The sequence below is a fragment of the Gymnoscopelus microlampas genome (assembly GCF_963454915.1).
Source record: "Gymnoscopelus microlampas genome assembly, chromosome: 16".
NCBI lineage: Eukaryota > Metazoa > Chordata > Actinopteri > Myctophiformes > Myctophidae > Gymnoscopelus > Gymnoscopelus microlampas.
The window spans coordinates 9,549,459-9,576,893 of NC_139953.1; the positions used below are offsets into that span (position 1 = coordinate 9,549,459).

General features: G+C 41.3%; 1 protein-coding gene across 1 annotated transcript in view; it reads right to left on the reverse strand.

The window, feature by feature from the left end:
• Window positions 1-2,262: 2,262 nt before the first annotated feature.
• LOC311062825 (protein NLRC3-like) overlaps window positions 2,263-27,435 on the reverse strand; it is a gene marked incomplete at its 3' end in the record, with an annotated part of 30,304 nt that continues 5,131 nt past the window's right edge. The window contains exons 2-12 of the mRNA XM_084082044.1: window positions 19,551-19,664; window positions 18,105-18,218; window positions 16,584-16,697; window positions 15,684-15,797; window positions 11,441-11,508; window positions 8,916-10,707; window positions 8,648-8,818; window positions 8,197-8,370; window positions 7,347-7,520; window positions 5,263-5,318; window positions 2,263-2,810 (exon numbers count right to left, since the gene is read on the reverse strand). Coding sequence (XP_083938170.1) covers window positions 2,263-2,810; window positions 5,263-5,318; window positions 7,347-7,520; window positions 8,197-8,370; window positions 8,648-8,818; window positions 8,916-10,707; window positions 11,441-11,508; window positions 15,684-15,797; window positions 16,584-16,697; window positions 18,105-18,218; window positions 19,551-19,664 — 3,439 coding nt within the window. The remainder of the gene's footprint in view (window positions 2,811-5,262; window positions 5,319-7,346; window positions 7,521-8,196; window positions 8,371-8,647; window positions 8,819-8,915; window positions 10,708-11,440; window positions 11,509-15,683; window positions 15,798-16,583; window positions 16,698-18,104; window positions 18,219-19,550; window positions 19,665-27,435) is intronic.

A 27,435-nucleotide genomic window follows, 5' to 3' on the forward strand; every position in this document is an offset into this window, starting at 1 on the left:
GCAGAATGGGTAGAATGAGTACAGGCACTGAGTGCGAGTGACAATGGGTCACTGTATGACAATGTGGTTCTGCAGTAAATACAGAAAGACAATAACAGGTGTGAGTACCAAATACCATACATAAATCACAATATATCACACTACTGCAATAATATAATATAGGATGCAATATAGTGGGCATTTACACTACACAAGTTATCCCAGTACTGATGTATCATTATATGATCAGACAATAATACCAATATCAAGATAAGTGCATTAACTTCCCCATAAACATTAGTTATCAATACACCTTTACATACAGGTTGCTCACTATCATTAAACATGAACCAATTACTCCTGTAATAGTCACTGCAGCCTTGCACTGTGCTCAAGTGGCTTGTTAATTGGACATCAAAGGGCTGCACAGCTGCAGGTTGGAACCCTAATAGGGCATCGCAGTTGCGGCCACTTCCGGGTTCCACTGCAAAATACTCAATGCATTTTTCCCATTGACATTTCCAAAATCAATTAATTTAAGCCTAGAATCAAGCCATCCAGGGTCCTGGTGAATCATTACCATTAAACATTTTTTTCTGTGATTTATTTTATTTTATATTTAATGATATGATATACTATATTTAATAAATACCGTTTGTTTTGCCGTTTTCAAAAATTTTTTTTCACAGAATCAAACGTTTTATGGTCATGATTCACCAGGACCCTGGATAGCTTGATTCTAGGCTTAAATTAATTGATATAAATATTTTTGGAAATGTCAATGGGAAAAATGCATTGAGTATTTTGCAGTGGAACCAGGAAGTGGGCGGGAACTGCGATGCCCTATGGCGACGCCCATGAAGTACACATGGCCAAACTTATCACAGACCTGACTTGCTATGAATAAAGTGTTTAAACATATACATGCGCACATGAGTCCTAAATGCACTCTCACATGTTACATGACATTACATCCCAATGAATATAATGAAGGTGTGCTTAATGCACGCACTGTAGCAAACTGACATGAAAGGAAAGGAATGATCACTGTCAATCAAACAAGCCATGGAGAGAAATAAACACAATTATCCTGATTAAAATGTACCTAGAAAATAGATTCCAATATGTACAAATACATAATAATAAGTCTGAATTATTGAGGGTCACATGTGGGGTCCCAGAGGGATTGGTCCTGGGGCCAAAGCTTTTCATCTTATATATCAATGAGATATGCAATGTCTCCAGGAAGCTGGATTGTGTCTTGTTCGCTGATGATACAAATTTGTTTTGCTCTCATAAAGATCTGAGGCATCTTCTGGATACAGTGGAAATGGAACTAAAAACAATAAAACAATGGTTTGATGCAAATAAATGAGCATTACATTTAAATAAAACGAAGTTTATGGTATTTGGAAATAGACAAATTGAACAAAATATACAAATTATGATAGATACAATAAAAATACAGAGAGTCTATGACAACAAATTTCTTGGAGCGGTTATTGACCATAAGTTGAGCTGGAATCCCCATATAAATCAATTAAAAACAAAAATATCAAGGGCCATTGCAATACTGCATAAAACCAAAGACATTCTCTACACAAATTCATTATATATTCTGTACAAATCCCTAATAATACCACACATCACATATTGTGTTGAAGTCTGGGGAAACACATTTAAAACAATAAGTAACCCAATATACATACTTCAGAAAAAAACAATAAGAATTGTTAACAAAGTGGATTACTATGAGCCAACCAACACTTTATTCATAAATTCAAACAGTCTCAAATTCAGAGAACTAGTGGACTTTAAAATCGCTCAACTCATGTACAAAATCAACAGCATGCTCCCAGACAGTATCCAGAAGATGTTTCATAAAAGACAAACAAAGTATAATCTCAGGGGTACATGCATTTACTCAAAAGAAAAATGGTACGTGCCTTCTGTATGATTTTATTTATCATAGCATATATACTTGTACAGTACTGCAAACACGTACATGTACAGAAAAGTATCTTGTCCTTGTACCTTGTTTCCTTTTTTTTCTCTTTTGGTTGTTATTTTATTTATCTCCATTTTTCTTTGTTTTGTAAAAGGGTAGGCATAATAAGCAATGCTTCAGCCTATACCTTTTTGGTCATAAATGTGGGTATCTTTTCTTGATAACATTTTTTATTTTATTTTATTACCTATTACTGTAATGTTACCACAAATTGACTGACTGAAATAAACTGAATAAACTAATACAAAAAAGACACACACACTGAGGAGTCACGCCTAACCTTTGTCCTCTCTCTGACACAGAGACACTGAGGAGCGAAACCCAAACCCAAACCCAGCATAGAGTGGTTCAGTGAATGTGGACTGGAAGGTGTGCAGGTGTGTCAGTGTCAGTGTGTCAGAGGACATTCTGTAGAAGGACAGAGTGCCAGCAGGCCAGTCCACATACACTCCTACTCTGTTGGAGCCAGAGGGACGGACAGGGAGGACAGTGTGCTTCTTATTGTGCTGCACAGTGTAGCTGTTATCATTACCATTACATGTCAGCCTCCAGGACTTGTCGCTGAATCCAAAGAGACTGTCATCACCCTGTCTGTTGATTCCTCTGTATGTCACTGCTATAAGAAGCCATCTACTCCACTCTACCTCCCAGTAACAGCGTCCAATCAGACTCTCTCTACACATCACCTGTGCCCTGTCTTTAAATCTGTCTTGGTGATCAGGATACTTCTGATCCTCTTCCACACGTGTCACCTTCCTGTTGTTCTCAGACAGAGAGAGGTATATGTGTGCTGTGTTTGGATCCAATGTGAGTTCACACACATCTGATAAGAGGACAAGATACAATACAACACCAGTTTACAAGCAAATACAACTTAATAATACATATATTTTGCTGAAAGGAGTTTATCCGTTCCCAGGCTAGAATTTCAGGGACGCACGCACGCACGCACGCACACACACACACACACACACACACACACACACACACACACACACACACACACACACACACACACACACACACTTACACAATACACACACCTGCTGAAATCATAAAGGATCACACACGAACGCACAAACACATATGTACACACATTCATGTATGCATGCACACACTGTGTTGATTCCTGTGTGTGTGTGTGTGTGTGTGTGTGTGTGTGTGTGTGTGTGTGTGTGTGTGTGTGTGTGTGTGTGTGTGTGTGTGTGTGTCTGTGTGTGTGTGTGTGTGTGTGTGTGTGTGTGTGTGTGTGTGTGTGTGTGTGTGTGTGTGTGTGTGTGTGTTATTTATTAATTTATATATTTATTTATATGTTTTTATTGTATTGTACAGTAGAGAAACAGGAAACAGCCAGAGAGTAGAGGAGTGACATGCAGCAAAGCAGCCACCAGGCTTGAGAATCAAACCGGAGACTCGCTGTCAGACATCAGAGCCAGTGGTGGACACAAGTAAATACTCAAGTAAATATTGAATTCTTAAAATAGTGAAAATCCGATCAACAAGCTCACAACACGTTCACAATGCGTTCACTGAACGTGTTGTGAACTTGTTGATCGGCTATTTTCATTTGAAATAGCGTTTACAGTAAGTGGTTAAAGTCAAAAGTACAATATTTCTATTTGAAATGTAAAGGAGTGAAAGTCATCAGCTTTAAAAAAAACTAGTTGAGTTCTCACATGTTTTACTTAAGTAAAAGTATAACTACCGCAATGTAGAAATGTGAGTAGTAAGTATTGGCATCAAAATATACTTAAAGTACCAAAAGTAAAAGTACAAGGGTTCAAATGTATAAAGTGCATACAAAAATCTGTGATGCGACGCGGTGTGAGCTTGTAGATCGGCTATTTTCAAATAGTCCAAAGTGGTTAATGTATGTTTTGTAATAATAATCAAAATCTACAGAAGTAACTAAACATTTCAGGTAATTGTAGTGGAGTAAAAATACAATATTTTCCTCTGAGATGTAGTGGAGTAGAACAGTGGTTCTCAACCTGTGGGCTGGGACCCTCAGGGGGGATTGTGGGGATAATTTTCCCCAGATGATTTGCTTAATGTGCAACATTGTTTTCTCACTCAACAGTAAACAAACCAACAAACATATACAGGGTATCTGCACATTTATAAAGTGACATTTTAACCCATTCGGGTTAAAATGTGAACGCATCTGTGTAACCACTTTATCCATATTTTATACTTTGGCTATTCAAAAATAGCAGATATACAAGCTCATAGCACACTGTGAACCTGTAGATCCGCTATTTTAGAAAAATATTTTTAAAAGGAACATTTTTTACTCAAATCTTTGCTTCTGGGGGGTCCCTGGAACAAAATACTTGACATGTAAAATGTTTTCAGCACCACTGAGTAACAGTAGCAACATACATTTTTTTCAGAAAACTGTTAGGGTTTAGAAGATATTTGTAGAATCCCCAGATCAAAGCTTGGAAGTTGCAAATGCTTGCTTTAAAAATAGATATATGTATTCGAATTTTTGCAGAAATATAAATAGTGGATCTACAAGCTCGTAGCGCAGCACATAGTGCCGCGCTATGGACTTGTAGATCTGCTATTTTTGAATAGCCAAAGAAATCTAAAAATGACACAGATTCTTTCCCAGGTCTAAATGGCTTAAGGACTTTTAATACCTCTAAAATGAAGAGGTAAGAAAAGAAAAAAGACCATAGGCTACTGCGTGAAAAGTAACTAACAAACTATACTATAAAAATAAACCTCCACATTAACAATTTACCAAAGATAAAATGATATTACACACCAATAGGCTACAATTGGCATCCAAGTGTACGGGAAAGGTATATTTTACATGAATGCATCATCTGATCAACTTCAAATGTGAATCACAAATTGAGGGGCCTCTACACAGTGCAGTCGAAAAAGCTATTTCACTTAGACCCATAGAGGGCACCATACATGTGACAAATAACAATATTGCAGAACCCCTGCCTACAATCTACACTAAATGAGGTACAATGTGACAATGATTGTCAAAAAGTGTTTTGATATTCCACTCTGTTTGCTGGCTTATAATTTCATATGTGGCTTATTTTATTTATTTCAGCAACCCCAAATTGGAATCACATGTTGAGGGGCTTCTATAGTATTAGCTGTATGAGCCTGCAAATTATGGTTATTATTATCCTCATTCAGAGTAGGATGTGAATGAATGAATGCCATGCTGCTGTGTGTATGAGCTGTTCGTCTAAATAGCTGGATGTGTGCTTCTTTGATATCATGAATAAAACAGAATACACACTTACTTAGCATGCTCTTCCTCAAACCTGGTTTCAGCCAACACTCCCCACCATGGTCGATACTGGGGGTGGAGGAGAGGCAAAGTCAGACTTGCACATTCTAATAGAAACAATGCATTTCAATGCATTTACACAATTAAACAATACAGTACAATATTACATTATGAGTGACAAAATTATTCCCTAATCTAAACCTAGTAGATCACATTGGGACAAAGTGACATCAAGGCCAAGGGTGAAAGCTCATATTATCTAATGTTCAGTGTACTGACATGATGTGATTTGAGTATAGGCCTACTGTATTAAAAGGTTGCTAAATTTGTGTCTCAATGAGTTGTATGGTTTGCTTACTTCCTGGTTTTGTGGAGTAGGCTACATTTTTGATGTACACTATCCATACTCATCCGTCCCTTAAAGCGTCTATCCACAACTTATTTTAGTGAACAAAATGCTATATTGACCAATCTGTAGAACAGTGGTTCTCAACCTTTTCAGGCAACGACCCCCCAAAATAATCATATGCGAACTGGGGACCCCCCAACCTGACAAGCACTAGTATAATTTAGTTTGACTTGGTTCTACATCGCCTATTTTTAAACATTTATTTTATTATTTGACAATTTCACCAGTATTTATATTATAGTTTGTTAATTACTTTTGGCATTGAAAAGGTCTTAAAAGTACTTAAATTGTCACTTCATTGTCGTCTGGGAACCGCCCAAAAATCATGGGTCCCGACCCACAGGTTGAGAACCACTGTGGTAGAGTATAATATATATATATATATATTTTTTTTTTTTTCATCCCTCGATTTTGTAACCCTTTTTTCACCCGTTGCCAATTTTCTAAGTCATCCTGGGCACTACACTCCCCCCACCCGCCAAGGGAGGCCAGGGCCGAGCTCATGCCTCCTTCAATGCTTGAGAACCAACTGACCTTCTTGTCACCTGACAGGGGGTAGTTTCCCTGGTTGGACGTAGCGCGTGGAAAGAACATGTTATTCCAACCAGTTCCCTTCCCCTCCATCAGGAGCCCCGGCTGACCAGGGGGAGGCAGTATAGTGACCAGGATTACTACATGTTTTTGTGAGGGTATTAACTACCCTAGGAGACACGGGGAGAACATGCAAACTCCACACAGAGTAGGCCCTTTCGCCAACCCCACCTAGGGTATGGGCGCTGATGACGCGGGGGAGAAGACACGCCCCCAGCGCCCACAGCATCCCCGGCGGGAATCGAACCCAGGACCTTCTAGCTGTGAGGCGACATCGCTACCGACTGCGCCACTTTTAGAGTATAATAATAATAATAATAATAATAATAGAAATATTAATAGTAATTATAATAATAACAATAATAGTATTAATAACAATAATAATAATAATAATAATAATAAGGGTAAGAATAATAATAATAATAATACAATAGTACTCAACACACTTTACATATGGGGAAGAATGTTAATTCAATATAACTAACACTGTGGTGGTTGGAGGTGGTCTCCTTAGTCTTCTATTGAAACATTTAGAACTTGGTCGGGTAGGAAACCCACTTGTTGAACACAAATGGAAATAACTTGCATTCCAAAAATGTGCTCTCCATTATAGCTACATTTGTCCATAGAAATGAAGAGAACTGAATCTGTCTTCTTTTAAATCCTTTTTAATGCATCTAGTTTTTAATCAAATTGATTGTGTTAACTTTTACGCAATATTCTATATGTTGCGCTGCTTTGTAAGAAATGTGCTGTATTTCTAAGTTGGAACTTATTTCATGTGAGGACATTTAATTATTTTATTAAGAATGGATCTACCACAACTGTGGGACATAAAAAATACTGTGGTTGTGATGCTCTTTTATAGTCATTCATTTCACGCACAGCTGTATAAGTTCAGTGGTGTAAACATTCTCCCACGGAAAAATATCTCATCATAAGTTATATTGAAAATAATAAGCAGGAGAGACATGCGTATCTTGATAATGTTTTATATTACAGGATCAGGTCTTTGCTGTAATGACAGCCTAAAGGCCAGTTCAGCTCAAAGATTCACAAAGAGATGGGGACATTCACACACAGATCAAGTCTAATACCTAAGAGTGTCCAGTCTACTGTGTGGATCCTTCATAACAGCAGATAACTGGGCCACGCCTAAGTCTCCTGGATGATTAAAGCTCATGTCCAACACTCTCAAGTGGGAGGGGTTTGACTTCAGAGCCGAGGCCAGAGAAGAAAAGCCTTTCTCTGTGACCAGACAACCTGACAACCTACAAACATGCACGCACACACGCACGCACGCACGCACGCACGCACGCACGCACGCACGCACGCACGCACGCACGCACGCGCACACACACACACACACACACACACACACACACACACACACACACTGAAAAGTTTTGTAAATTGTCTTGCATTAAATAAAAAAAAGTTATTTTGGCTGTTAAACATTTAGTCTACTTCCCAGAATAAACTTCACATTTATACATTTTATAAAATACATTACAAGGGCACAAATATTTTTCAGTTGTTTGTGATGGCACTCGAAACATTATGTGTCTCAGTGCTTGAATACACACACACACACACACACGCACGCACGCACGCACGCACACACACACACACACACACACACACACACACACACACACACACACACACACACACACACACACACATGCGCGCGCGCACACACACACACACACACACACACACACACACACACACACACACACACACACACACACACACACACACAGTGAAAAGTTTAGCAAATTGTCTTGCATTAAATATAGAAAGTTATTTTGTCTGTTAAAATATTTTTGTCTTCTCAGAATATAAACTTCACAATGTGAAGTTTATATTCTGAGAAGAAGACAAAAATAATGTCATGCTTATTTTAAATATTCACCTGTTCAACACAGTTTCAGGAATACTTACCTCAGAGTTTCCAGTGTACATTCTGGACTTCCCAGTCCAGCAGAGAGCAGATCTACTCCTGAATCTTGTATGTCATTGTTACATAGGTCCAATTCTCTTAAATGGGAGGGGTTGGACTCCAGAGCTGAGGCCAGAGAAGAAAGACCTTTCCCTGTGACCAGACAACCTGACAACCTAAACGCACGCACACGCGCACACACACACACACACACACACACACACACACACACACACACACACACACACACACACACACACACACACACACACACACACACACACACACACACACACACACACAGATGCCCACACATGCACAGTGAACACATTTTCACACATTTTCTTGCATTGAACATAGAAAAAATGGTCTACTTCTCAGAATAAACTTGCTTATTATTATTTTTCTTATCTTTAAATCGTCACCTGTTCAACACAGTTTCAGGAAACTTACCTCAGAGTTTCCAGTGTACAGTCTGGACTTCCCAGTCCAGCAGAGAGCAGATCTAATCCTGAATCGTGTATGTCATTGTCACTTAGATCCAACTCTCTCAGACTACAGTTGGAGCTGAGAACGGATGACAACTCCTTACAGCATCTCTCTGAAAGATTACAGCCACTCAGGCTATAAAGAAGTTTTAGTGATAATATGTTTTGTATATTATTTTCTGTAAAATAAATATCTATATATATTAAATGTGTCATGTTATCAGTGCACTTACATAGCTCTCTTTGAGGCCTTAAGCACTGGTAGCAGCCTGAGAAGAGCCTCCTCTGAAGCACAGTATTTCTTCAGGTCAAAAATGTCCAGCTCCTTTTCTGATGACAGCAACATGAAGACCAGCGCTGACCACTGAGCAGGAGAGAGCTTGTCTGTGGAGAGACTTCCTGATGTCAGGTACAGTTGGATGTCCTCCTCTAAAGAATGATCATTCTGCTCATTCAGACAGTGGAACAGATTGATGCTTTTCTCTGGAGAGGGATTGTCTCTGATCTTTTCCTTGATGTACTTGACTGTTTTATGTTTGGTAGGGAACCTGTTTCCTGTCTGTTTCAGCAGTCTTTGCAGGAGAAACTGGTTGGACTCCACTGAGAGGCCCAGCAGGAAACGGAGGAACAAGTCCAGGTGTCCATTTGGACTCTGTAAGGCCTTGTCTACAGCACTCTGGTAGAGGTCATTTAACTTAGGTTTAATTAGCTTGGACCACTTGGAGGTTGTTTGTTGTTCTGACAGTATGTTGACACCAGTGTTGACAAAGGAGTGAAAGACATAAAGAGCAGCGAGAAACTCCTGAACACTCAGATGAACAAAGCAGAACACCTTGTCTTCGTACAACCCAAGCTCCTCTTTAAATACTTGCGTGAACACTCCTGAGTACACTGAGGCATCTCTGATATCAATGCCACACTCTCTCAGGTCATCTTCATAGAAGATCAAGTTACCTTTCTCCAGCTGTTCAAAAGCCAATTTTCCCAAAGACAGAATGGCCTCACTATTCCTGTCAGAATGAGCCTGAGCTCTGCCATGGTACTTGACATTCTTCTGTTTGGACTGAACCACCATGAAGTGGATGTACATCGCAGTCAGGGTCTTTGGCAGCAGTCCTTTCTCCTCTGTTCTCAAAATGTCCTCCAGAACTGCAGCAGTTATCCAACAGAAGACTGGAATGTGACACATGATGTGGAGGCTTCGTGATGTCTTGATGTGTGAGATGAATGCCATGGCCTGGTTCTCATCACTGAATCTCTTCATGAAGTACTCCTCCTTCTGGGGATCAGTGAACCCCCTCACCTCTGTCACCCTGTCAACATACTCAAAAGGAATCTGATTGGCTGCTGCAGGTCTTGAGGTTATCCAGATGTGAGCAGAGGGAAGCAGGTTCCCTTTGATTAGGTTTGTCAGCAGCACGTCCACTGAAGTTGGCTTCGTGATATCAGTCAAGATCTCATTGTTCTCGAAGTCTAGAGGAATCCGACACTCATCTAATCCATCCAAGATGAACTCAACTTGGGACCCCTTTAAGCTGGAGATGTCTGCTTCCTTGTTTCCACCAAAAAAATGATGAAGAAGTCCCACCAAGCTGTAATTCCCCTTCACCAAATTCAGGTGTCGGAAAGAGAATAGAAACATGAAGTGGATGTTCTGGTTGGCTTTGCCTTCTGCCCAGTCCAGAGCGCACTTCTGAGTTAGGACTGTTTTACCAATGCCAGCCACTCCCTTTGTCATCACTGTTCTGACTGGTTCATGTGTTCCAGGTAAAGGTTTAAAGATGTCTTCAGGTTTTATTGTAGTTTCTGGTCTAGCTGGTTTATTGGATGCTGCTTCAATCTGTCTAACCTCATGTTCTTTATTGACCTCTCCACTCCCTCCCTCTGTGATGTAGAGCTCTGTGAAGATCTGATTCAGAAGTGTTGGGTTCCCCTCTTTTGCAATCCACTCGGACAAACACTGACACTTCTTCCTCAGATTAGACTTGAGTTGTTGTTGTTGTTGACTGACAGCAGCAAGGGTTTCTAAATTATAAAAAAAAAAAGACTTCAACACTAAATCATTTCGACCTATTTGTTCCCATGGTGTAAGTTTTGTTTTCCGCGTCATCCAGCTGATTGCTGCCTAAGTGGTCAGACTTGAACTTAGGGGGGAGCAGTTAGGGGTTAAGTATCTTGCTCACGGACACCTCAACACATTGCCAGGGACGAGAATCAAACCTGGATCCGAATCAAACCTGTTGGGAAACAGGTGGCCTCTCTACCCATTAAGCTATGGCCGCTCATGTGCTTAAGATGATATAGATAATCATATATAATGAAAATAAAATAATACAATCAGATTGCTTTTAAAAATGTGCAGAATAAAAGTATTGCCCCAAAGAATATTATGATTGTGAAATAATCATATGAGTAATTTTGTTTGTTTGTTCCGTTTTTGTTGGGTAAGGTAGGTGTTTTCCCTAAAGAGATAAATGGTGGGCAGGTGCTGTGTTACAATGGTGCAAACTGCATGCGTGCTGCCTCATAGACATTACTCAGGGAAATAAGGAAACATTTGCAACAGAGGGGTTGTGATGGAGTATGTTGCAGCATTTGGTCGCTGAATATTGTTTACAGCAACTTTAATGTAATTGAGACCAAACACATCATAAAAGATGGTAATTGAAAAAAAACAAGTTTTTACTTGACATGATGAAAAAAGCGAGGGATTGATCTTGCAACAATATATGTCCATCTTTGAAGAAAATATGCTTACCCATAGACTGGTCACTCTTCATGGAGACACAGCTGGGTACAGGAGACTCTGCTCTCTGCTGATGAACCCTGACAGGATGATAAGCAAGATGAAACATTATATATCGTCACTGTCAGTTTTTTTTTCTTTTTTATAAATCAACGCCAGTGGTGTAAAGTAACTAAGTACATTTACTCAAGTACTGTACTTAAGTACAATTTTGGGGTACTTTTACTTTATTGGAGCAAATATTGTACTTTTACTACGCTACAATTATTTGAAAACTAGGGGTTACGTAGGTAACCCCAGTTTTATTAGTTCCGTAGTAAGATACTTACTTATGGGATATCATCGCTCTCAAAGCGATGCACAGAGCACAACACATGAACTCCCGGATACAGTCTTCGATTGGCTAGGGTTCTGTGACGCAAACCGGAAACGGTCAGGTTATAAAACCCCCAGCATCACTAGGTTCGCCCTCTGATACCCTTCACTCTGCACGCTAGGTGAAGCGCACAGAAGGGGTTTCTGGTAAGTATCTTACTACGGAACTAATACAACTGGGGTTACCTACGTAAACCCTAGTTGTCTCCGCCAGGAGACTATGTTTTCACTTTCCGTCCCCCCCCCCCCCTCGGCCAAGCTAACATTGGTCAAGCCTCACGTGACACGCGACAATACGTTCAAAGAGTGTGCTCTGATTGGCTAGTGAGACGCATGACGTATAGCGGCCTATAAATAGATATGTCACTTTGAAAGAGTCTTGGTCTCTTTCAAAGTGAGGTAAGACAGGAATAATCACGAAATGGCTGAGAAATGGCGGAGCAATACATTATGGTGTCAACTGGTGTCATCACAATACGTAATATAAATAGCTTAGACAGGATTAATCAAGAACAGTACTTTCCAGTCACAGTTGATGACACAGTGCAACTAACTCTTATTATGCAAACTGAAGAAGCTAATCATTGTCTGCAAACTGATGAAGAAGCAAAGGCGCAACGCCTATCATCAAAGTTCCAATCTTGGAATAAATTCCAATATTTGCTGGCGGAGACTTGTGCTCCGAGGAGCACATTTTCTAGTTATTATTGTCGTTCCTTCATAAGATACTTACTTATGGGACACATAAACGCCCCCTGGGGAGTCCCAGGCAGCAACCCTACCCAACCAGTACGCCCAAGGTCACAGGTCATGCCCCCCGGCAAGGCCCCGACCCCCAGACGCATGACCTCTTGGGTCAAAAGGAAGGGAAGCAAGACAGGGGCCTGCCAGACAAATCTAACCTCTCCCAGAGAGAACAGACCCCTGTCCCACCCTTTCATCCCTGGACCTGGCCCAGCCGGTCCCAGGGAAGTAGAAAGGAGACCACCAGCCAGGAGAAAAGAAAGCCAGCCATGGGCATACGCCAACTTCTCCTGACCACAGCCCCACCTTGCTCAAGCCGCGAATGACACCCCCGGCGCCATCGTGGTTGAGCCAGGGTCACAGAGGTCAAAACCTCAGTCAAGGTTTCACAGCGGGCGGCCAGCAGTAGGAAAAAACGTGCCTCCAAGGCACGTACACTACCGTCCTGACCGCCACAGGCCCCCCACACCAGAGGACCGCGAGTATCAACCCCAATGCCGCCACCCCCTGGTTGTGGAAGAGGAGCCCCCCACTAGCCCTTGACGGGCCAGACCCAGAGGTCCAATTCCCGAGGGGACCTGTGAAACACTTTGTCCCCGCCTTGCCTCAGAAGGTCTCTGAAAAGCGGGAGAGGCCAAGGCCCGGCGTAGAGGAGAGGAGCGATCTCCGACCTCCACACCCCCCATGCTGGAGCCACCAGCAGTACAGTCCTGCCCTGGACCCTGACCCTCTCCAAGGTGGAAAGGATCAATTCCAAAGGCGGGAAAGCATACAGCAGAACGTCTGGCCAGATGTGTGCCAAAGCATCCACCCCCAAGGAGGAATCCTTGTGATTCAAAGAAAAGAATCGTGGACACTTTGCGTTTCCACCTGACGCAAACAGGTCAACCTGAGCCTGTCCAAACCGGAGCCAGATCAGGTTTGCCACATGCGGGTTGAGAGACCACTCCCCGTACCGAAGCTCGCCTCTAGACAGCAGATCCGCGCCGCTGTTGAGGAGACCCGGTACATGGGAGGCGTGTAATGAGGCGTAATGAAGTGCAACATGCTCCATAGCGTCATCTCGCGTGCCAATCTGTCCAATACAACGGAACCAAGGCCCCCTTGCTTGTTGACATAGCACATCGTCGTGGTGTTGTCCGTTCTGACCAGAACATGACACCCCACAATGCGGCTCTCAAACCGTCTGAGGGCGAGGAAGACCGCCAACAGCTCCAGGTAATTGATGTGGTATTCCTTCTGATCGGAACTCCACACCCCCCTGGCTGAGTAGCCTTCGTGGACAGCCCCCCAACCTGAGAGGCTAGCGTCCGTGGTAATCACTTTACGTGACACCACCTCGCCCATCCTGACCCCTTCGGACAGGAAGGACGCCTGCGACCACAGCTGCAGCGTCGTCACGCACCAGGGAGATATCACCACTTTTCGAGATTTCATGGTTTGCGGGATCCTTAGACCACGCATTCACCTCTGAAAAGGCCTCATGTGGAATCTGCCCAGCCGGATCAAGTGTATGGCCGAGGCCATGAGACCCGCTGCTTGCATGCATGTCCTGTACGTAACTCTGCGCCCCACGCGTAAAGAGCGCACACATGCCAGGAAGCAGGCTATCCTGTCCTGCGACAGGCACGCCACCATCGTGGTCGAAACCAGTGAAATTCCCACGAAGGTGGCCTGTTGGGATGGGATCAAAACACTCTTTTGAGTGTTGATCGTGAACCCCAGGGATGTCAGGTGCGCAATGGCCAACTCCGTGTGCCGCGCCACCTCCTCCCTCGACCCTGCCACCAACAGCCAGTCATCTATGTACGTCGCCAGACTGTTGGCGTAGCGGGGCGATAGCCGCGTCCGTGCATTTCACGAAGACCCGAGGGCTCAGTGACATGCCGAACGGGAGCACCGTGTATTCGTATATTTTGCCTTCAAAGCCAAAACGTAGGAACTTCCGGTGCGCGGGGTAGATTGGGACGTGAAAATAGGCATCTTTAAGATCTATACCCGCCCACCAATCCCCCTGACGTATCGAGCGTAACAACGTGGCCGTTGTCAGCATTCGAAAATTGAAGATCGTCAGAAACCTATTTAACCTTTTAGGTTCAGAATAGGTCTCACGCCCCCCCCCCCCCCCCCTTTCTTTTTCACCAGGAAATATTCCGAATAGAAACCTAACCGGCTCTGATTCGGGGATAATTCTCTGATTGCACCCTTGCTCAGTAGTGACACAACTTCCTCTCTTAGCGTTACAGCCGCTTGGCCTGACGCTCGGGAAAAGATAACCTCATCCGTCAAGGGAGGCTTGCAGGAAAATTGCAATCTGTACCCTGTTTTGATCGTGCGCAGGAGGATTTTAGTACTTTTACTTTTGGTACTTTAAGTACATTTTGATACCAATACTTTTGTACTTTTACTCAAGTAAATTTGTATTTCCGGTCTTTTACTTGTAACGGAGTACTTCTGCATTGCAGTATTGATACTTTTACTTAAGTAAAACATTTGAGTACTTTTCCCACCACTGATCAACCTTTGCCCTGTATTTTCACATCTGCCTTTTATAGCGCCACCAGGAGGCCAACTTATGTAAAACATTATTTTTATATCAGTCCTTCCCATTTTATCCAAATTTCACGCAAATCGATACACATGATCTCTATAGTCATGTGATTAAGACGGATCTGTTTCATTTTTCATATTCCATCCTGATTGGCTAAGATTCACATCTAAAGTTTGCAGGAGTGGCATGTTTTGAACAGAATGCTGCAAATCATGAACGCAGCGTCCGATTGCGGTCAAACTTTGCACGCACATTCACACTACGTTGAGGAACAAATGCCACCCTTTTAACATTGGCCTGTTATAGCGCCACCAGCAGGTCTAATTTAGCAACACACATTTTTGGAACAAAATGCCTCAAATCATGAATTCAGTGTCCGATTGCCGTGCAAGGCCTAAGAAAAAATGGCACCCTTTTCACATTGGCCTATTATAGCGCCACCAGGAGGCCACAATAACCTACCTGACCTGGCGGTGACCTGTGTTCTAGTTGGATGTGTAATAATCAAATTATTTTTGACCTTTGATCAGTATAGTCTAATAAAATAATATAATCTGTTGTTTTCTGTTTGTTTTACATTCTCACCTCGGATCAGTGGAGTGGTGTCCATCTTTGAAAAATATAGGTTCACCCATAGACTTGTCACTCTTCATGGAAACACAGCTGGGTACAGGAGACTCTGCTCTCTGCTGATGAACCCTGACAGGATGATAAGCAAGATTAAACATTACATTTATTGGGCCAACAAGTCACAGTAGTTGGTAGATATTAATTATGGATCTAGTCATATTTAAAATAGGACACAACATTATGTTGTTAAATAAATTATAATCATTTATATTTGACAACTTAGATTTCAGATATACTGTCTGCTGGTGAGAATAAAGTGCTTTTTAACATTGTACAGCTAAATATTAAACATTATGATTATATGAGCTGTTTAAACATGTTGTCCAGTATCAAAGTCTAACAACATCAGAATGATAATAGGTCAGCACTCACAACACAATGACAGACACCTTGGTCAGGTGGTTTTAGTGTGTAATAAATGTTGTACATTAACTATATTTTAATCTACAGTAAACTGCAGATAAGCAGATGCCCAACTAGATTTTCTGCCATTTTAGATTTTCTTCAAAACACAGTTTTCACTGATACAGATGTTGTACAAAATTCACACAAATCGGTCTTTGGAGTCATGAGATAAACATGCATTATTCAGATTTGTCAATCAATTCCATTTTGAGCACGCTTCCAAAAGTGCTTTGTCTTCTGCCCATTGAGGCCAACAAAAAATGCATTTGTGGTGGCACACACAGTTGTATCATAATCGATGCTGCTCTGGTTCTTGGATGTGATGCTATGGGAGTAAAATGGCAATATCAAAAGTAGTCAGACAAATAATCTAATTACTTTTTACTTATGATAAGTAGTCTAATAAAATTACATTGTCAATGTTTTTTCCTATTAGTTTTACATTCTGACCTCTTATCAGTAGAGTGGTGTCCATCTTTGAAGTCAATATGTTTACCCATGGAATGGTCACTCTTCATGGAGACACAGGTGGGCACAGGAGACTCTGGTCTCTGCTGATGAACCCTGACAGGATCATAACCAAGATTAAGCATTATATTTTGATAGAGTTAATCTTGATTGATCATAATCTGTCTAGTGTCCTAAACCTGCTTTAAATGTCAAATTAATATAATGATGTTATATTGGCCTAATCCAGTCATGTTAAATGTGCTTCTGTACTCTCCTATTCTCTCTCTGTCTATGCAAGGTCAAACTAGCTATAGGCTTTCTGTGGCTATCTGTTGTTTTGAGAACACTATATCTCGGTGTTCTTCTCCAATGCATAACCCTTCTTGCAGTGTCACAAAGTCACCACTGACCAGTGACTGGTCAGAGCCGAGGTCAACGTGTTGTTTGAGACATGTGGACGCTGTTTGTCCAAAGATAAACGGTCACACCATCATCATCATCTTCATCATCTACCATCATCATCCTCATCTGACGACAACGTAATCATCACTCTCATCCAATCCAAGAAGTCCACCTTCGCCTCGAAAATCATCTATGTCACATCCTATGATGTCATATATTTATGTTAACGGATACTGTTAAAATCCTGTGCTTTCTCTGTTTAACGGGAAAGAGACACGACCGATGATGCGTTAACACCTGTTGATACTGTAACCTTCCATACTCTCTCTGTCTGAATAAGATATTTCACTACATCCAATGGCTGCCTGTAATCGGAGTCTGTTTTTTCTTTGTCGCCTTTTATGAAAGTGTCTGGTACTTTGTGTGGGTGATAAGGAAAAAACAGCTACATCATATTTATTGGTCAACCAGGAGACCTGTGTTCTAGTTGGATATGTAATAATCAAATTATTTTTTATCAGTATAGTCTAATAAAATAATATAATCTAGGGGGCACGGTGGCGCAGTCGGTAGCGCTGTCGCCTCACAGCAAGAAGGTCCTGGGTTCGATTCCCGCCGGGGACGCTGTCGGCGCTGGGGGCGTGTCCTCTCCTCCGCGTCATCAGCGCCCATACCCTAGGTGGGGTTGGCGAAAGGGCCTACTCTGTGTGGAGTTTGCATGTTCTCCCCGTGTCTCCCAGGGTAGTTAATACCCTCACAAAAACATGTAGTAATCCTGGTCACTATACTGCCTCCCCCTGGTCAGCCGGGGCGCCTGATGGAGGAGAAGGGAACTGGTTGGAATAACGTGTTCCTTCCACGCGCTATGTCCAACCAGGGAAACTCCCCCCTGTCGGGTGATAAGAAGCGGCCTGCTTGCTCCTCATGCATTGAAGGAGGCATGAGCTTCAGCTTGGGCTCTCCCTAGGCTGGCAGAGGGTAGGTAGTGCCCAGGATTACATAGGCAATTGGCACTGGGTGAAAAAATGTGGGTTACAAAATCGTGGGATAAAAAATATTTAAAAAAAAAAAAAAAAAAATAATATAATCTGTTGTTTTCTGTTTGTTATACATTCTCACCTCGGATCAGTAGAGTGGTGTCCATCTTTGAAAAATATAGGTTCACCCATAGACTTGTCACTCTTCATGGAGACACAGCTGGGTACAGGAGACTCTGCTCTCTGCTGATGAACCCTGACAGGATGATAAGCAAGATGAAACATTACATTTATTGGGCCAACAAGTCACAGCAGTTGGTAGATATTAATTATGGATCTAGTCATATTTAAAATAGGACACAACATTATGTTGTTAAATAAATTATAATTATTTATATTTGACAACTTAGATTTCAGATATACTGTCTGCTGGTGAGAATAAAGTGCTTTTTAACATTGTACAGCTAAATATTAAACATTATGATTATATGAGCTGTTTAAACATGTTGTCCAGTATCAAAGTCTAACAACATCAGAATGATATCAGGTCAGCACTCACAACACAATGACAGACACCTTGGTCAGGTGGTTTTAGTGTGTAATAAATGTTGTACATTAACTATATTTTAATCTACAGTAAACTGCAGATAAGCAGATGCCCAACTAGATTTTCTGCCATTTTAGATTTTCTTCAAAACACAGTTTTCACTGATACTCCTACAGATGTTGTACAAAATTCACACAAATCGGTCTTTGGAGTCATGAGATAAACATGCATTATTCAGATTTGTCAATCAATTCCATTTTGGCCATGATTAATTTGCTGGAGGGGCCCATTTCACAAAACAATTACAGAAATCATGAATGCAGTGTTCAAAATTAGGTTCCACATTGAGGGGCCTCTACACAACACAGAGCCAAATATGATTTCACTTACACCCATTAGGAGCAGTGTTGCCATATTCTGTGAGAGAAACAAGCAACCAGGTCTAGGAAAACCAGCCCAAAAGAAGCATCTATGGGCCACATGAGTACTTTAACATGTACATCAGCTATTTGAAAATAGCAGATCTACAAGCTCACAACGCGTCGCGATGCGACGCGTTGTGAGCTTGTAGATCTGCTATTTTCAAATAAAATCTTGCGGGGAAATGATAATAAGCAGATCTGGCAACCCTGATTAGGAGGTGTCACTAATGCTACAAAAGTTCAATGTCTGTTGCGAAAACATGTTTTCTTCTTCACAAAATTAGTAAAGTATGATCTTGTTAGTCATGACAATGAATGAACTCCCACACCCAGTCAACCCCAATGATGTTGAGAGGCCTACATAGAGCACGCTTCCAAAAGCGCTTTGTCTTCTGCCCATTGAGGCCAACAAAAAATGCATTTGTGGTGGCACACACGCACACACAGTTGTATCATAATCGATGATGCTCTGGTTCTTGGATGTGATGCTATGGGAGTAAAATGGCAATATCAAAAGTAGTCAGACAAATAATCTAAATACTTTTTTTTACTTATGATAAGTAGAGTCTAATAAAATTACATCGTCAATGTTTTTTTCCTATTGGTTTTACATTCTGACCTCTTATCAGTAGAGTGGTGTCCATCTTTGAAGTCAATATGTTTACCCATGGAATGGTCACTCTTCATGGAGACACAGCTGGGCACAGGAGACTCTGGTCTCTGCTGATGAACCCTGACAGGATCATAACCAAGATTAAGCATTATATTTATTGGTCAACCAGTCACAGTAGTTGGTAGACATCTAAATACTGTAGGAAACCTGTAAAATAGGACACACAACATTGTTAAATGAATAATCATTAGTCATATTTGATAAGTCAGATTTCAGATGTACTCTGACAATGAAGTTCTTTATAAAATTGTACAGCTATATATTAAACTTTATGAACCGTTAAATCAACGTTCAGTATCAAAGTGTATCAATGTGAAGATGATATCAGACCAACTCAACACAATGAGAGACACATTAGAGGTCAGTTGGTTTTAGTGTCTATTAAATGTTGTACATTAACTATGTTAATTTATTATAAAGTAGCCTACAGTAAACTGGAGAGAAACAAACAACGTAAAGTAACCTTTTACTCTAACAAAACATTAAATACAATTAAAGAAATCTCTCTTTTTGTGTTCAGAATTAGCATTATCGTCAGAGGTGGGGCTACATTTGTTGTCTTCACCAGACCGACAGACTGGGACGCGAAGACTGTGTCTATGATCTGTCCGTGTGTGTGTGTGTGTGTATGTATGTGTGTGTGTGTGTGTGTGTGTGTGTGTGTGTGTGTGTGTGTGTGTGTGTGTGTGTGTGTGTGTGTGTGTGTGTGTGTGTGTGTGTGTGTGTGTGTGTGTGTGTGTGTGTGTGTGTGTGCGTGTGTGCGCGCGTGCGCGTGTGTGTGTGTTTGTGTGTTTGCGTGTGTGTGTGTGTGTGTGTGTGTGTGTGTGTGTGTGTGTGTGTGTGTGTGTGTGTGTGTGTGTGTGTGTGTGTGTGTGTGCAGCTAATCTCGGACAATACTGGATCGATCGGCATCAAACTTTGCAAGCACACTCCCAGTTGGCCAGGGAATACACTCCATGTCAAATGTTGCAATCGCACTCATGGTGTCACTATAACAGGCCACTTTACATTTTGGCATTCAGACCAGTAATCTTATGACTTCTGATCTCTGATCAGCAGAGCCTAATAAAACTAAATAATGTGTTGTTTTCTGTTTGTTTTACATTCTGACCTCTGTTCAGAGTGGTGTCCATCTTTGACAATAGGTTTACCCATAGACTGGTCACTCTTCATGGAGACACAGCTGGGTACAGGAGACTCTGGTCTCTGCTGATGAACCCTGGCAGGATGATAACCAAGATGAAACATATTTAATGGTCAACTACTCACAGTCACAGTTGGAAGACAACTAAAGATCTAAATATGTAACCAGTTATATAAAATGTTTACAGTCAACAGTGCTTCATGTTGGGTTTTTTTGTAATTATAATCTGCTTAGTTTGTTTAACAGGATATTCCTGGAAATACCTTTTAGAACACACAACACTGGGCCCTGTACCAGTAATCCAATGCTGCTGCAAAGCTGATATCAAGACCGAGTACAGCTGTAACACATGCAGTGTTACAGTTCTCAAAAACTGCTTTGAAACATAATCTGAAACACTTTATTCGGGCATTAGCAACAGCAATATACAAAACACGCAACTGATACAAAACTAGAATTAAACTCATAACAGTCTTTGCTACCCATCACTGGTTACCTCTAAGTTTTAGAATTGATTAAAAGATTTTACCGCTCTTTTTTAAAACCTAAATGGTAAGGCTCTTGCCTATATCTGTGATCTTTTAACTCCCCATGAGCCTGGCCGCTGGCTGTGATCCTCCAGCAGGGCCTACTGATGGTGCCAAAGTCTCAGCTTGTCACCAAAGGCAGGTACACATTGCAGGACATTTGGTCCGATGTTGCTGTTGCCGACCTTTTTTGGCGCTCGCCGACAAAACCTTTGATTGGTCTTTGATCGGCGAGCTAATGCTCGCTCTGTGTGAAAGGCTCCGCGAGACGAGATGGCCGCGATTATCCGCTCTGCGACGACTTTCGGACCGTTTTCAGATAACTACCCTGTTAGATATTCAACTGTGTCGCAGACAGGACAGCAGACAATATCATACAATATGAAAGGAGCTACGACCACCATGCGAGGAGATGAACGCTACAGCCAATGAGAGCACATTACAGCCACCGTGGCTATGGAAGGTCGGTGGACCTGATCCCAACCAACAGATCCCCCGCATAGTTACCGTCCAGTCCTGTATTAAGTTAAACATTATTATAAAACAGAATGAGAGTGAGCGAGTGTGCTCGAAGGGGGGGTTTATTTGAGACTATTGCACAGAGATAGAGAGAAAGACAGACACAGAGAGCGAGCGATCTGTATATATGTGTGTGTGTGTGTGTGTGTGTGTGTGTGTGTGTGTGTGTGTGTGTGTGTGTGTGTGTGTGTGTGTGTGTGTGTGTGTGTGTGTGTGTGTGTGTGTGTGTGTGTGAGAGAGTGTTGCCAGATTTTGCGAGAGAAATAAGCAACCAGGTTTGTGAAAACAAGCCCAACAAAAGCGACTATGAGCACTTTAAGCCTATATACAAATACATTGGATACTTGAAAATAGACGATCTACAAGCTCACATTGTCGATAGGCTATTTCTAAAGAAGAAATTGTGTGTGTGGGGGGGGGGGGGGGATATTTTCCAAATCCACAGATCTGGTATGGGGGTCTATGGCACAACATATTTTCAGAAGGGGGAGGTCTGCGCCTCTGCGGACAATTAATTATTATTATTAATTTGGGGGTCCTTGCCATGAAACTGGTTCAAACAACATTAGGAAACAAGGCCAAAAAAGCAACTACACTTTCAAGCAACTTTACAGAAAAACAATCCCAAAGTCGCTTATAATAAGCGGACATGGCAACTGTTTTCAGACAATGTATCATAGTAAGAATAAAGTGCTTCATAACATTGTGCAGCTAAATATTAAACTTTATGATTATATGAGCTGTTTCAACATTCAGTTCAATTTCAAAGTCTAACAACATCAGGATGATATCAGGCCAACACAACACAATGACAGAGAGATGACAATAAGAGGTCAGGTAAGTAAGTACATTGTATTTGTATAGCACTTTTCACAGAGAGGACTCAAAGTGCTTTACATACAGCAGAAATAAAAACAGCAAAAAAAACATATAAATGATTAGAAACAGAAACAAAAACAAAAACACAATGCATCTCAGAGAAAAACAATACAGCAGACATATTTCACCATTGGAGGAGAAGCTCAATGACATTACCCAAAAGCATGTTGAAACAGTAGTGTTTTTAGCTGATTCTTAAACATATCCACCGACGCTGCAGCTCTCAGGAAAGGGGAAAGGGGAACAGACTTAGACACATGAGGGCCTACTGCAACAGAGAAACATCTACCAGAGAGATAGGACATGAACCATTCCAGGGCACTCCCTGAGACTCCCACCCAATTTCTGAGCCTGTTAGTCAAAACAATCCAAACTGGTGGTTTTAGTGTCTATTAAATGTTGTACATTAACTATTATAAAACTGCAGAGAAACACTCCCTGTCTTCATTAGACACGTTTACATCATGTTAGAATAAATACACATTTATTTTGAACATTTAACATGTTTTAGCTGCTGTTTTTGTTATTTCACCTAATCTTTTTCAATGTAGAATATATTCTCTAAAACCATACATGGGTGCAACTGGCGGCCCGGGGGCCGCATGCAGACCCCACCTTAACTTAATGCTGCCCAAGGGTCAATATCCAAATACTGACATAGGCTATTATTGTTTCAGCTGTTTCAATTCCAAGTTTGCAAGTTTACATGACCCATTTACTTTAATTACTACAGCTCATTTCATTACATTTCATAGCATTTTGTATGTACAATGTATTTGTGTTTGTTCATAAATGTAATAAGTATTACTGAATGCATTTGAAATAAATGAATACATCTTAAACTGAATAATATGTGTTAATATCCCTAGATTGTGACTATTATGGGCAATTTGAGTGATGGGGTTTACAGTGTACTACTGGTGAGAGTGCAGATTCACAATATGGTCCCTGGAGTGAGGGTGGACATTCCCTCTCTATCATCAAAGTTTGTCCTCCTCTGCTCTACACATACATTCACACTTTCTTAAACCACTGTTTTTATGTTTGATCAAATATGTTTCTACTCTTTTTTCCCCCACCCAATATTGTCATTATATCAATACACTACCCACACATTTCTGTGTTTCCACTGCTGTTGTATCGTAGCGCCCGACAAACCCGGCAGAGGTGTCATTTCATTTAAAAAAGAACTAGAGGGTGGTAAAAAAAGTGACCACTTAAGCCTGATTTAAAACAAATCTGATGTACAAGCTCACAACGCACTGTGATGTGTTGTGAGCTTGTAGATCTGGTATTTTTGAAAAAGATTTTTTTTTTGAAAAGTGCCAGTTTTAAAGTGATAGATGAATGTATGGTCGCAGATATAAAAGAGATTTATTTGCAAAAATCAGTCAGAGGTGGAGTAAATATGAATAAAATAACTGCATTTTTAGGTTATGTGAAAGCTAGTGGGTGGAAATTGCCATTTTCTGGAACCCCAAATGACACCCCTGGCCTACGGCTATGTCATAAAAATAGGGGTTTTATTATTCCGTTCAAGTTTAAAAAACAAAACAAACTGGAAAACAAATGCAGTTTATAGGTGTATAATGAAAACTAAATAACAGTCAACTAAATTGTTCATCTTATAACAAGTTGTTCTAATGCAGCTGAGGTCAAATAACTAAGAATAGAAGTAATAAAATTAAAGATTATTAGTCAGGACAAACAACTGTACTGTTCTGCTACCCAACTTAGCCACATAAAGTAGCATCCCATATTCTGGGCATGTTATACTAGGTGAACATTCGGCTATAGCAGATCTGCTGTTTTCACCAAAGAGATAGGGTTTTCTGCAGTTTTCTGGTTCCACTTCAAAATAGTCAATGCATTTTTCCCATTGACATTTCCAAAAATATTTATATCAATTATTTTAAGCCTAGAATCAAGCCATCCAGGGTCCTGGTGAATCATGACCATAAAACGTTTGAAACTGTGAAAAAACTTTTTTGAAAACGGCAAAACAAAGGGTATTTATTAAATATAGTATATCATATAATTCACTTAAAATTAATTAAAATTAAATTTAAAAAAATCACAGAAAAAAATGTTAATGGTCATGATTCACCAAGACCCGGGATGGCTTGATTCTAGGCTTAAATGAATTGATATAAATATTTTTGGAAATGTCAATGGGAAAAATGCATTGACTATTTTGAAGTGGAACCAGAAAATGGCCGCCACTGCTATGTCCTATTGTGTCTGGAGGGACAAAATGAGGGGGTTGTTAAAATGTTTAGAAATATATATTTTTCAAACATCTTCAGGATCTTTTGAAAATGTACAGTATACATTTACATTAAAGTGGTTACAACGATTTTGATGCATATTCATTAATTTAGCTAAGCACCACCTGGAACCCCCTCAAGGATAGGGTGACCATATTCTGAATTCCCAAAAAGAGGACACTTTACGCATGCACGTGATTTTTTTTGGGGGGTACATCAAAGTCGGTAGGCTACATTTGCCACGGAGACATACGTTCTAGCTTTGCAGGCAGTACACTCTGCTCCCCATTTGTCACGGCCCAGAAAAAACACTGGTACTTTTTCCACATTTCATCTGTGAAATTGCTTTCGCGTTTCTGCATTTTCATTCACTCGTGGGGGCAGTGCATGCGTCCGCCTTTCACGTCTGGGAATCAATGAATGACAGGCAGCGCGATGTACAGTATGTGCTGTCCAGTGTGTGTGTGTGTGTGTGTGTGTGTGTGTGTGTGTGTGTGTGTGTGTGTGTGTGTGTGTGTGTGTGTGTGTGTGTGTGTGTGTCTCGTTGCTGTCACTGTGTGCATGTAGCCTATCAGCAGTGTTGCCAAGTCTTGTGAGAGAAATAGGGAAACATACCTCCAAAAACAAGCCAGAAAAACAAGCCAAATCTTGTCCAGAAGTTGTGATAAATAAGCAGACATGGCAACACTACAGTACAAACTCTCAAAACCCCGGACATTTGAAGGATTTTATAAAAAAAAATCCGGACAGCCCCAGGCCGGACAGCCCCCCAAAAGAGGACATGTCCGGGTAAAAGAGGACGTATGGTCACTCTACTCAAGGACCCCTGGGGACCCCCACTTTGAGAACCACTGTCTTAGGCGAACATAATGTCAGTCAGCACATTGGTTACATTATGCTGTGTCTGGTGATGTAGGTAACTTTGTTTTCAGATGTAGGCTACTACTTAGTACTGTAATGTCTCATAGTAAGCATAAAGTGCTTCATTAAATGACACAGCAAAATATAAAACTTTATGATTATATGACTTTAAACATGTTGTTCGGTATCAAAGTAACTTTGTTTTCAGATAACGTCTCATAGTAAGAATAAAGTGCTTCATAAAATTGTACAGCTAGATGTTAAACTTTATGATTAGGCTATACGAGCTGTTTCAACATGTTCAGTATCAAAGTCTAACAATATCATTCAGGGTGATATCAGGTCAACACAACACAGTGACACAATTTTAGTGTCTATTAAATGCTGTACATGAACTATTATTATAATCTACAGTAAAGTGCAGAGACACACTCCCTGTCCTCTTTAGACACGTTTACAATATATGAGATTAAATACACATTTCTAATGAACATTTAACATATTTTAGCTGCTTCATATTTAGGCATGAATTGTTGTTATTTCATCCTAATCTTTTTCAATGCGGAATATACTTTCTATAACTATACATGGGCAAGTGGTGGCCCGGGGGCCACATGCAGACCCCACCATAAATGCTGCCACGGGACAGCAAATACTGATATATATATGTTACAGGTAAATTGGCATTCCAGGTAAATTGGAAAAGGGGCGCTTGTTTTCACCGCCCCCCAGGCAACTCTGTAGAACCAACGCTGGAGGGCAATGCAAGCCAGACATGAGTCCCACACCACACACACACGCATGCAGACACGTGCACAAACGAGCACGCACACGCGCGCGCACACACACGCACACACACACACACACACACACACACACACACACACACACACACACACACACACACACACACACACACACCCGCGAACAGCCTTATTCCATGCAGTTGAAGCACAAGGGGACGAGCCTGAGGGGGCGGGGCTGGTGGGCTATGTTAGTGCAGTGAGTGGCAGTTGGGGCAAACTATAGAGGGGCAAACGCAGTCCCCACAACATCATTTATGATTCTGTGCCTATCGGTACATAACTCGGACGGCTCTTAGTCGACTAGCAGACGATCGGCCTGGAGGCGCTCGGGCGCGACGCCTCGACCTCAAGGTCTGCTGAGTCGGCGCGCCTCCGTCATGGTCCAAAACTATACTATACTACCAAAACTGGTCCAAAAAAAGTAGTCCGCGGTTGTTTGAAAAAGTAATGTCCCAAGCAGGAGTCAAACCCAGACTCCCAGTGGTAGTGGATGGGGAGTCCAATGATTATCGAAGTGCGCCACTGAGGCCGGTAGTATGTATATCCATGTTGTCGCGATCGTCCTCGCATCAAAGCCCCGCCTCGCAGCCCCGCCTCGCAGCCCCGCCCTGCGCCTAAAAACAAGCGCTCACCTTCCAATTTCCCTGGAATGCCAATTTACCTGTGACATATATATATATATTATTGATTTCAGCTGTTTCAATTCCAAGTTTGCAAGTTTACATGACTCACTTTAATTTCTACGTTTCATTGCGCTATGTTTCTTCCTTTTTTATGTCCAATGTATTTGGACATGTTTGTTCATAAACATAGTATTACTAAATGTAT